This window comes from Aquarana catesbeiana, linkage group LG04, assembly GCF_042186555.1.
Source record: "Aquarana catesbeiana isolate 2022-GZ linkage group LG04, ASM4218655v1, whole genome shotgun sequence".
Taxonomy (NCBI): domain Eukaryota; kingdom Metazoa; phylum Chordata; class Amphibia; order Anura; family Ranidae; genus Aquarana; species Aquarana catesbeiana.
Genome location: NC_133327.1, coordinates 267261406 through 267274176, shown reverse-complemented (window position 1 = coordinate 267274176; position 12771 = coordinate 267261406). Strand labels below are relative to the sequence as shown.

The following is a 12771-nucleotide window of genomic DNA, read 5'->3' as shown; positions in this document are numbered from 1 at the left end:
AAAAATGCGTTTGAAAAATCGCTGCGCAAATACTGTGTGAAAAAAAAAAAATTAAACACCCACCATTTTAATCTGTAGGGCATTTGCTTTAAAAAAATATACAATGTTTGGGGGTTCAAAGTAATTTTCATGCAAAAAAAATAATTTTTTCATGTAAACAAAAAGTGTCAGAAAGGGCTTTGTCTTCAAGTGGTTAGAAGAGTGGGTGATGTGTGACATAAGCTTCTAAATGTTGTGCATAAAATGCCAGGACAGTTCAAACCCCCCCCAAATTACCCCATTTTGGAAAGTAGACACCCCAAGCTATTTGCTGAGAGTCATGTCGAGTCCATGGAATATTTTATATTGTGACACAAGTTGCGGGAAAGAGACAAATTTTATTTATTTTTTTGCACAAAGTTGTCACTAAATGATTTATTGCTCAAACATGCCATGGGAATATGTGAAATTACACCCCAAAATACATTCTGTTGCTTCTCCTGAGTACGGGGATACCACATGTGAGACTTTTTGGGAGCCTAGTCGCGTACGGGACCCCGAAAACCAAGCACCGCCTTCAGGCTTTCTAAGGGCGTAAATTTTTGATTTCACTCTTCACTGCCTATCACAGTTTCGGAGGCCATGGAATGCCTAGGTGGCACAAAACCCCCCCAAATGACCCCATTTTGGAAAGTAGACACCCCAAGCTATTTGCTGAGAGGTATAGTGAGTATTTTGCAGACCTCACTTTTTGTCACAAAGTTTTGAAAATTGAAAAAAGAAAAAAAAAAAAGTTTTTTCTTGTCTTTCTTCATTTCCAAAAACAAATGAGAGCTGCAAAATACTCACCATGCCTTTCAGCAAATAGCTTGGGGTGTCTACTTTCCAAAATGGGGTCATTTGGAGGGGTTTTGTGCCACCTGGGCATTCCATGGCCTCCGAAACTGTGATAGGCAGTGAAGAGTGAAATCAAAAATTTACACCCTTAGAAATCCTGAAGGCAGTGATTGGTTTTCGGGGCCCCGTACGCAGCTAGGCTCCCAAAAAGTCCCACACATGTGGTATCCCCATACTCAGGAGAAGCAGCTAAATGTATTTTGGGGTGCAATTCCACATATGCCCATGGCCTGTATGAGCAATATATCATTTAGTGACAACTTTGTGCAAAAAAAAAAAAAATGTGTCACTTTCCCGCAACTTGTGTCAAAATATAAAATATTCCATGGACTCAACATGCCTCTCAGCAAATAGCTTGGGGTGTCTACTTTCCAAAATGGGGTCATTTGGGGGGGGGGTTGTGCCATCTGGGCATTTTATGGTCTTCAAAACTGTGATAGGTAGTGAGGAGTGAAATCAAAAATTTACGCCCTTAGAAATCCTGAAGGCGGTGATTGGTTTTCGGAGCCCCGTACGCGGCTAGGCTCCCAAAAAGTCCCACACATGTGGTATCCCCGTACTCAGGAGAAGCAGCTGAATGTATTTTGGGGTGCAATTCCACATAGGCCCATGGCCTGTGTGAGCAATATATCATTTAGTGACAATTTTTTTTTTTGTCATTATTCAATCACTTGGGACAAAAAAAATAAATATTCAATGGGTTCAACATGCCTCTCAGCAATTTCCTTGGGGTGTCTACGTTCCAAAATGGGGTCATTTGGAGGAGGTTTTGTACTGCCCTGCCATTTTAGCACCTCAAGAAATGAGATAGGCAGTCATAAACTAAAAGCTGTGTAAATTCCAGAAAATGGACCCTAGTTTGTAGACGCTATAACTTTTGCGCAAACCAATAAATAAAAGCTTATTGACATTTTTTTTACCAAAGACATGTGGCCAAATACATTTTGGCCTAAATGTATGACTAAAATTGAGTTTATTGGATTTTTTTTATAACAAACAGTAGAAAATATCATTTTTTTTCAAAATTTTCGGTCTTATTCCGTTTATAGCGCAAAAAATAAAAACGGCAGAGGTGATCAAATACCATCAAAAGAAAGCTCTATTTGTGGGAAGAAAAGGACGCAAATTTTGTTTGGGTACAGCATTGCATGACCGCGCAATTAGCAGTTAAAGCGATGCAGTGCCAAATTGGAAAAAGTCCTCTGGTCCTTAGGCAGCATAATAGTCTGGGACTGAAGTGGTTAAAATACCTAAGCACAGAGCACCCAAGGTCTTCAAGTTCATTTCTAGGGAAAATATATAAAATATTAGAAAAGCAACATGATCCATGTTGGGTAATTTGAGCAATCTGTCAATAAACTTTGGTATATGATAAACACATCATTGAAAACATCACATGCAATATACAGCATTAATAACTATACACCTTTAACAAGTGTTTGACTTGTGAGATAAAACGACATGGAACCATATAGATAAGATGGCTATTTCAGGTGCATTGGTAGCTCAGATTCCTATCATACAGGAATGTGAACCTGGTGACATAAGATAATTGCGGTTTCTGAAAATCTCAGTCTTCAAAAATAGGTGATCTGTACTTCAATATGATCTACACAAGGTACAATACACCTGTCTGTGAACTGTCTGACATCTTATCTCGGTCTGGCCTGTTCTGTCTATTAGGATGATATCTTATGTGGCAATTCTGGCATACAGTTAAGACAGATCTCTTATACAGATTCCATAGTATAAGGGGAACGAAGGACGCACTACAGACATGGGACAGCAGTAGGAATAAAGAGAAACTTGTTACTAGTGCTGTTTTTCAGGGAAAGGGTCTCTTAAATGAAATACCTTTCACTCACATTGATCAAGACCCCAGAAATAATGCCTGGGATAGCAGGATAGCCATCCTAATAGGCACCATCTTTTTTTTTTTGGTATATTTTTTGTATATACTTAAAGGGTAGCTCCACTTTCATGGGGGAAAAAAAGCAAATAAAAAAAATAATATAGCATATACAATTGGGACTTAAGTCATATTGTAATTGAATGTTATTAAAATGACCTTTCCTTTCCAATCTGCAGCTCTGTAATTTTCTGTAAAGTGCAATGCAATATGGCTACCTGGAGGTGTACAGAATGCTCCCCCAAAAACATAATTTTCTGCTTGTGTGACTGGCTCACTAATTTTCCCAGAAGTCTGCCTACGATACAAGTCAGATTTTTGGCATCCCCTGCAACAAAAATTTATTTTTGGTAAGATACTCCCAATAGGAAATAAAGTCTAAAGGGATGCAGACCCTGCAACTTTCCTCATTAGAGCCCTGATTCTGCAGCAGCTGGTTGATAATTATGAAACCACTCCCATTAGACTCACTTAGCACAAGGGCACAGAGGAACAAACAGTGATTTCTTCAGAATAACAAAAGGTAGGAATCTGCAACAAAGCTTGTTAAAATCCCAGCAATGTACATAGATCACCCAGAAGGGAATGCTTTTTTCTCAACAAAAGTAGAGTTACGTTTTAAAAATAAATTTAATAATTTTCAAATTAAATTGCATTGGCATGATATTTAGAAGTAATTATAAGAGTTTTAGGGATTACTGTGTCATGATTAAACAAAAAAATTTGAAAAATTAATATTATGGTCTAATGGGATATTTTGTTGCTTGTATTTCACAGAGGCCGAACAAACACCCAAGTACTGGTATGATCAGGCCAAGGAAACTTTAGCAAATGCTATCAAACTGCAACCCAATACCAATAAAGCAAAGAATCTCATCTTGTTTCTAGGAGATGGTAAGTGCAAAGAAAATACATATGCTGTATATGAACCGTGAGCAGTAAAAATATACTTGTCAAATGAAATAGTCATCAGGTTATACTAGATAGACTACCCAAAAGTAATACTGAGTCAGAGAAGATCATGGTGTGTGTTAGTATTGCTGTTGGTTGAATGAGGACAGGCTAATCTCTATACATTTTTTAGGGCTGGGAAAATTAAAGATTAATTCCTCGATTAATCGTTAATTTTTTTGATCGATCAAAATTCTTTTGATCGGTACTCACCTCTCCGCCGGCTTCCGGGTCTTCAGGGAGTGCCATCGGAGATCCGGTGATGTCACGGACATCGACGTCACCGGACTCCTCCCCCCTTCCCCAAGTGCCTCCGTCTGCTAACGAAGGGAAGGGGGGAGGAGTCCGGTGGCATCGATGTCCATGAATTATAAATTGAGGAAGACAGATCGTAATGATTTGATTGATCTCACTGGTCAAAGTATTCAGATAAACATCTATGTAAATCCTGGACTTGGCTATGAAAATCAACATATCTGAGGGCTTTCCTGGCTGTAAGTCAGTTTGACGGTAAAATGACATTGATTGGTTATCCAGCAATCAAGGAACATTTATGATGAGGGCACTTTTTTTCCAAAGAGCTGACACTTTGCTGTCTCAGCAGGTGATGGATGTCTCTGGCTCTCCATCGGTCCCCCTGATGCACAACGGTGCTATTTAAATAGACTGTAGGGTGACGCCGTAGCCCCGCCCTGCTGAGGAAGTTCTGATTGAACGTAACGCGTACAGGGGAGGAGCTACGCATGACGTCAGCTAAAAGTAGTTGGATCTGTATGTGCGTTATAATTAATCAAAATTAGACGATTAATTGATTAAAAAAAACTGATTAATCGAACACAAAAATTTTAATCAGTAACAGCCCTAAAATGTTTACATTCTTGTGATAGGTGTGCTCCTTTATAGCTACCCCTACAATATTATCCAAGTCACCCAGTATTGACCAGATTTTAAGGCCGGTTGTTACAACCCAAAAAGCAGTTTCGCAAGACATTTACATTTTTATTCTTCCTTTTCATATACCAAAATAAGTATATATTCATGAGGTAATGGGCATATAGATGTATGGATTACTCCTGCGCTAATGGGTAATAAATACAATCATCACAATCTCTTATTAAATACAGTTCATATGTGAATATATATGTGAATTCTTGATTGCTGTGAACATCCGTTCATAAATCATCCACCGCAGTGCTCCTCTCATTCTCTATAGATAATGCTGCTTGTGAATTTGTGCACACCGCCACCAGCCATTATACCTGCTCACCTCATCAATGAGTCAGACAGACTGAGATCAAAATCTTTACTCCCACTTCACTATGGTCGCTCTCCTCCACAACTGACCAGCTCCCTTAACTTCAGCTCGGGTGATTCCAATGGATTAAATCAATAATGATCTCTCCTGCATAGATCCCCACTTCCGGTTCTGGTTTTTTAACACTTGTTACAGCGATTTTACATGCGAGTGGATATTGTTTGTTTTATGTTACCAATAAACGGAATTATGCTATATTGCTTTCTCTGCCATCTGTTCACATCTCATGATGGTACATTGAGAACCACCCACGCTCAAGGTCAAAACACAGCCTGTAGAACTACAAAGCGCAACCATTTATACAAGCTCTTGTGACTTCTGTCATGGCAGTCAGACATCTGGGGGGTGAGGATGCACAGAGGGGAGCACGGATCGCACAGACTGTGGTTTTTCAGCACTTGGCACTTTTATTGCATAATTGAATATTTGAAACTGCACTGGAAAAATATGAAATTATATTTATCAACTTTATAAGAATTTATGATTTTTTTTTATGGACTAATTAGTTATGATTATGGTTTGTTATTAATTTATTGCACTGTGGTTAATGATTTGTTAGTAATTAGCATTGGGTAGCGCTCTTATATTCTAAGTATATATTCATCTTTACCATTGTTTTGCTCAACCTAAAGGGTCTACTTTATAGCCTTGTATTGGCAATTGATGTATTTATAACATCAGATGCTAGAAAATTCAATTGGCCATATTGGCCATACATATTAGGAATGGTACAATAAGTAAAATATGTTATAAAAGATAAGATGGTTATAGTCTCTATTTTCTGCATCCATCTCTTTATTGCTTGACGTTTTGTTATAGGAATGGGTGTCACCACAATATCTGCAGCTCGTATATACCAGGGACAATTGGAAGGGCAGCCTGGAGAGGAAAACATTTTGGAGATGGAGAAATTTCCTTATGTTGCACTTTCTAAGGTAAACAGTGCTGTAAACCTCTTACAGCATCCTCATGGATTATTGTCGGATCATGATTTCTGTGGTTCTTATTATGTTATTTTTAAATATGTACTTGCAAAAGTGTGTCCATTTATTGCAGGGAGTGGAATACACTGTACACTCATCACACCCCACTATGCACTCCACATTTATCATTCCTCCCTGTGTACCCTATACACTCAGTCCACTCCACTGTACATTTAGCTCACCCTACCATGTACTAATATACCTTATATACATTTTATTATCATACCCGAGAACTTGCTGGAATTGACCTGGCCATGCAGGACTTTTGCTCCAGTTGATGGGTCATTGCCAGAATCAATTACATCTCCAGAACGTTGATTCCGGAGATATAAACAATGCAGTGCACCTCTATGTACTCAGCACAGAACACCATGCACCCCTTGTACACTCAGCACACCCATTATGTACCCATATATAGTCAGTGAACCCCACCATGCACCTTTACTATACTCAGTACACTTTACTGTGCACCCCTATACATACAGGGCTCCTGTCAGAGGATCACCAGGCTTACCTGTTCTAGGCAGATCAGTATATCCTGCCCAGCTGCCTTCATTTTTTTCAGGCTTCTCTATGACATGACGTTCCTACACCTGACTTTTTTGCCCCTCCTAGTCTTGTTCACACTAAACTCAGTCAAGTAATGCCCTGTACACACGGTCGGACATTGATCGGACATTCCAACAACAAAATCCATGGATTTTTTCCGACGGATGTTGGCTCAAACTTGTCTTGCATACACACGGTCACACAAAGTTATCGGAAAATCCGATCATTCTGAACATGGTGACGTAGAACAGGTACGTCGGGACTATAAACAGGGCAGTAGCCAATAGCTTTCGTCTCTTAATTTATTCTGAGCATGCGTGGCACTTTGTGCGTCGGATTTGTGTACACACGATCGGAATTTCCGCCAACGGATTTTGTTGTCGGAAAATTTTATAGCAAGCTCTCAAACTTTGTGTGTCGGAAATTCCGATGGAAAATGGAGCCCACACACGGTCGGAATTTCCGACAACAAGGTCCTATCACACATTTTCCGTCGGAAAATCCGACCGTGTGTACGGGGCATAAGAGTGTGTAGTGTGTAGTGCTACCTCTCATTCACCTTTTAGTTTTTATATTTAATATAATTATGGGATTTTTGTATTTTTGCATTAAGGCTAGATTGTGGACAAATAGTATGAGACAAATTCAAATATAACTTGAAACAATGGGGTTGATTTACTAAAACTGGAAAGTGCACAATCTGCCGCAGCCCTGCATAGAAACCAACCAGCTTCCATTTTTTTTTTTTTTGTCAAAGCTTAACTAAACAAGTGGAAGTTAGAAGGTGATTGGTAACTTGGTAACCCGTCGTGAGCCACAATGAGTGGAGTGGGCAGATGACAGGTCTGTGTCCACTTTGCACATACAGAGCGGACATGGACACAGCCCGCTCTCCTCTATGGGTCCTCCAATCCAATCCACCCAGACGGAAGGGAACGAATCCCCTTCTGTTTTTTTTTTTTTATTGGATTGGAGGTAGGTGGGTGTAAACAGACACCAGTTCGTTTACATTTGCCTCTTCATAGAGATGAATGGAGGGTCTGACTGGGTCCGCCTGAAAAACGTACAGGTGGACCCGATCGAGACAGTCATATAAAAAGGGACCTAACGCTGCTTTCATACTGATGCGCAGCGGTTTACATATACAGCAGGTGCAGCGCATCTGTGGCTTTCCTGTGGGTTACCTGCACTTTGCAATAGAATTCTATTATATCCTGCAAGTGTGGCGCACTTTCTGAAAGCGTACTGCATTCAGGAGTTTTGATGCGCTTTTAGAAAGCACAGAAAATTCTCAGGTAATAACAGAAGTCTATGGTTTAGAGCAGGCAACCCACAGATCATTTTGAAAGCAGCCCAGAGTAACGAGTGTAGAGAACAGATATCCTCATTGCTGTTTGATTTTAATAAGAAAATTGGCCTCAATCTTACTCAGGATTCCTACAGGTATCTGTCCCAAGCTGTTGCTGTCCCAGGCAAAGTGCATTTGATATCACTCTGCCTGTGACAGGAGGCAGCGCTATACCAGAAGCATCTGCTATGCTCTCTACTGCAGCCGCATGCTTCTTCTACCGCCGACTTCATTCTTACCACTGATGCTCTGGGTTGGATTGGGTCAGGAACCCAAAATCTGGGCTTGCCAACCTGCTATCCCAGAGCAGGAGGTCCAGCGGTTGGACACCCCTGCATTAAGGAAATCAAAAAGCCTTCACTCTAATCAGTGCATAGCACAGTGGAGCCTTCTTAAAACAGAAAGTATTCACATGTCTCATTCCATCACATATCTGAAAAATAAAAGGATTATTCCTCGTTTCAGGACAGTGGTCAGAGCCATAAAAAAATCATTGCTTTTCACCCCAAACAGCCAAATGTACATTCAGAACTGTTGGTTTATGGTGCAACTATAGCCTAATATTATACAGTCATTTATACCAAACGGCATCCAGTTGTTTCAGGTAACAAATTTTAGAACAGTGGGTGTAATCATGCAAATCATTCTTTTATGCTCCAAACAGCCAAATGCACACCCAGAACTGCAAGCGTTTAGTGCAACTATAGCTGAATATTATAGAGCCATTTTTTTTCTCTTTTTCTCTTTAAAAAAAAATGCCTTTTTTTAAAAAGTTATTTTTAAAAAAAAGGCATACAATACACTTTTAAGACATCAAATTTCATAAATAACTTATCCTGGAGGATGAGGGTGTGGGAATGATATCTAATATCCTGTAAAATCATAATAAGATGAGAGGGCCTTATGAATTACAACATTAGAGCATTAAATGGTCGGAAAAGAACTTCTAAAGCTAGACTACTTCATGGGAGCCTCTTCTAGCAGGCCTTTTAAAGAGAGAAGATCCTCATCTCTCCTTGACACCCCTATTGGGATCATACTGTGCCCGGGGAGGGAATCTCCAGTCTCCATCTCCTGTAGCTCCAAGAGCCTCTCATCCCAAAAGGTTTGACTTAATAAACAAGGTTCCAGTTCATCTTGTCCATAACTTTGCTTTCTAAGAGGTTAAAAAAAAACTGTGTTCCCCAAAATCATTTCCAGGAATCCCATCTTATAATAAAAAATTAAAAAAAAGAAGAAAGAGGATAGAGGAGGAAAGAAAAGGGGAAGAGAACTGAAGGTACGTGCCTAACCTGAGACTGTTGTGGATTAAGGGAATACTGGAGCATCTTAAATTGAGAGATATCCCAATATAACTAGCCCATGGTTCCCAATTTTTTTCAAATTTTGGGATTGTGTTAATATACTAGCTAATTTTCTTGGGTCATTATCCATTATATTTTCTGTTTGGCTTCTGAGAGAAAGGGTTTAGGTTTCTTCTACAACTTAGCTATAGTTATCTTGGCTCCTGTGAGAATAAAATGGATTAATATTTGCGTAGCCTTAAGTATTTGAGGTATATGGGCATTTAGAAGGGTTACAGACGGGGACCTGGGAATCTGATAATCAGTCACCTTGAGGATCAAATTAAAAACTTTGCTCCAAAAGGGGCGTATCCTAGGACATTCCCACCAGATGTGGGCCATTGATCCTGAAAGTTGACAACCTCTATAGCAAGACGGGTCTACTAATGGGTATATGGCTGCTAATTTAATGGGGGTATAATACCATCTGGTTAAAACCTTGATATTAGCTTCCATTAGGAATTCAGGATTCCCTTAAAACACTTAAAGCAAGCCTCATGCCAGGTATCTATTTCTCAGCTGCATTGTAAGTCTGTCTCCCAAGCTGTCATATAAGAGGATTTCGCTGTAGGGTGAGTAAGGGACGAATATATCACAGAGATGCCTCCCCTTAGCTCCATGGCCTGTTCACACCATGTTTCGTATTTTGTGAATTGTGGCGGTAACGGTTTATCCCTCCAAAGTTGATTTAAGAATTGTAAAATTTGACTAAAGCAAAATCTTTCAGAATCTGGGAGCTCCAAATTTTTGATGCAGTAGTTAAGGGTTATAGGACCTCCAGAGTTAAATAAATTTCCTATACGGTATAGTGCCTTGTCCACCCACCATTTGAATGCTGTGATATCTAATCCCGGGGGAAAATCAGGGTTATTGAATAGGTGTGCTAGAGCGCACCCTGCAGAGATAAGAGCCGGATGATTCCTAAAGCTGTCCCATAGCGCAAAAGATTGAGAAGGGGCAGGAGCCCTTATGGATGGCCATTTTTTGGGTGGACACCATAAAAGATAATCAAGGGAAAAACAGGGTACTGCCTGGTTTTCAATATTGATCCAATCAGGTTTTTCAGACTTGGAGTAGGTCGAGGAAAGCTGTGCTAATCTAACTGCTATAAAGTATTTGTGTAAATCGGGAAAGCCTAGTCCTCCCTTTCGTCTATGAAGAAATAGAGTGTTTTGGGGTATACGATAGCCCGAGGTTCCCCAGATATATTTGAGTATCTTGCTCTGAAGTGATTTCAAGTGATTTTTTTTTTGATAGGGATGGGGAGAGATCTGAGGGAGAGATCTAAACAAATAAAGAATTCTTGGGAGCAAGGTCATTTTGATTGAGTTGATCCTGCCTAACCAGGACAATTCATGTTTGGACCAGGTTTTAAGATCATTTTCCAATTTCTTATATAGTGGTGGATAGTTGTGTTCATAGAGTCTACATGTGGGCTGTCAGAGTGATGCCTAGGTATCTGATTGAAGAGTCATTCCATTCAAAATTGAATGATTGCTTCAATAGGGAAACACTTGAAAGGGGGAGCGAGACGTTAAGGGCCTGTGATTTTGTGAAATTTACTTTAAGGCTTGATATCTTAGAAAAGTTATTTAGGCTTGGCAGATGTTTGGTAGTGAGATCAGTGGAGATGTTACAAACAAAAGAATGTCATCTGCAAACAAGCCGCATTTATGAATTTGGTCTCCACAGGTTACCCCCTGAATGTTTGGATTCTGACGAATAGCTATTACTAAAGTTTCTTACTATATCTATTGGTTTAGAGTAATGTCCTTGAAGACAAATTAGAGCCTTAGGATGAGAATAAAGGGAATACAGTAGACCCTTGAAGCGTTCTCCAAAACCCCAGCGTTCTATGAGAGTGAATATATAAGGCCAAGAAACTGTATCAAAGGCCTTCTGAAGGTCTAAAGCCAGAAGAAACCCCTGCTGTCTTGCACCCCCCTCCCAGTTAGATTGGAGTATTGACATCACATCTATCGCCCGTCTTATTTGATCTGGACCTTGTCTGCCTGGGATGAAGCCTACTTGGTCTTTATGTATGTATGTATTGATAAAGGAAGCTAAACGATTGGCCAGAATTTTAGTCATAATCTTCACATCATTATTGGGAAATTGGGCGGTAGTTGCTAATTTCTGCAGGGTTTCTATCGGGTTTAGGTATAATTGTGATATATGCTGTGTTGAGGTGGGTATCTAAGGGTTCTCCCAGTGTTTTAGCATTAAAAAATTTGGTCAAATGCGGTGCTAATGTTTCTGCAAAGGCCTTATAATAGGGGATGGACAAACCATCAGGACTTGGTGCCGAGCCTGTCTTGAGGCCTTTAATGACCTCTATAACCTCCTCTACTGTGAAGGTTGATTCAAGTAAATCTCTGTGAGAGGTGTTAAGGGTTGGGATAGGAAGGTCATCTAGGTATCTATTGATTAAGTCCTTATCAAATTGAGAGAGTGAGCTGTAGAGGTTGGAATAAAAGTCTTGGAAGGCATTTAGAATTTTGATGGGGTTGGCTGTGGGGGGTTGGCCAGATATTCTGATTTTAGGTATAGAGTTAACCCTGACTCGGGGGGAAAGTTTAGTAACGAGTAGAGACCCCATTTTATTTGCATGTAAATAGAATTTGTTGCTGGTCCAGCGAATTGCCTTATCTGCTTGTGTAGTAAGGATTAAGTTAAGATCTATCTATAAGGGAAATGAGTACCTTGGAGGGATCTTTTTTATTAATGGCTCGTAAGGATGCATACTCCATTTCTAAATGCTCTATGTCAGCCTTGCGTTCCCATTTAATTTGTGTGGATATCTGAATAATTTTACCCCGAATGAGGGCCTTGTGTGCAGCCCAAAGTGTTTCAGCCGAGGTTTCTATGTTGTCGTTAAGAGAGAAGTAATCCTGAAGAGCCTTATGAATTTCCTCAACTCAAACTGGATTAGAAAGGATGGATTCGTTAAGTCTACAAATACCCCTTTTTCTGCCTAGTGCTTTAGAGCGAATAGATATGATTACCAGCGAGTGATCTGAAAGGGCCGTGCCTTAGATATGAGCACTAAGTATGAAAGGGAGAAGGGGCGTAGGGGTTAAAATATGGTCTATTCTGGCATATGTATTATATGGATTTGAGAAGTGTGTGAAATCCCATTTTGAAGGGTTCAGTTCCCTCTAGGAGTCGGTAAGATTGTGTTTTGGCAATTTTGTGGCTTTCTCTGGTTGGTCGAGTTAGTTGGGCCCTGGGGGGTTTGGATTTGTCCAAAACCTAATCAAATGCAGTATTTGAATGTCCCCCAAAAATGATCATGCCTTCAAGCATAGGGTTAAGTGTATCCATCACGGTTTTAAAAAAGGCAGCTCGACCCTTATTGGGGACATAGCAGGACACTAGAGAATAAAGGTGTCCCTCTATGGTACCTTTTATTAAAAGAATTCTCCCTCAGGGTCAATGTACTCAAAGGTCTTCTCAAATTTATAATACTTTGAAAATATAATGGCTACCCCTTTGGT

General features: G+C 39.9%; 1 protein-coding gene across 1 annotated transcript in view; it reads left to right on the top strand.

The window, feature by feature from the left end:
• The window catches only part of LOC141139905 (alkaline phosphatase-like), a 117233-nt gene that overhangs the window by 28980 nt on the left and 75482 nt on the right, over positions 1–12771 (top strand). The window contains exons 2-3 of the mRNA XM_073626478.1: positions 3563–3679; positions 5871–5986. Coding sequence (XP_073482579.1) covers positions 3563–3679; positions 5871–5986 — 233 coding nt within the window. The remainder of the gene's footprint in view (positions 1–3562; positions 3680–5870; positions 5987–12771) is intronic.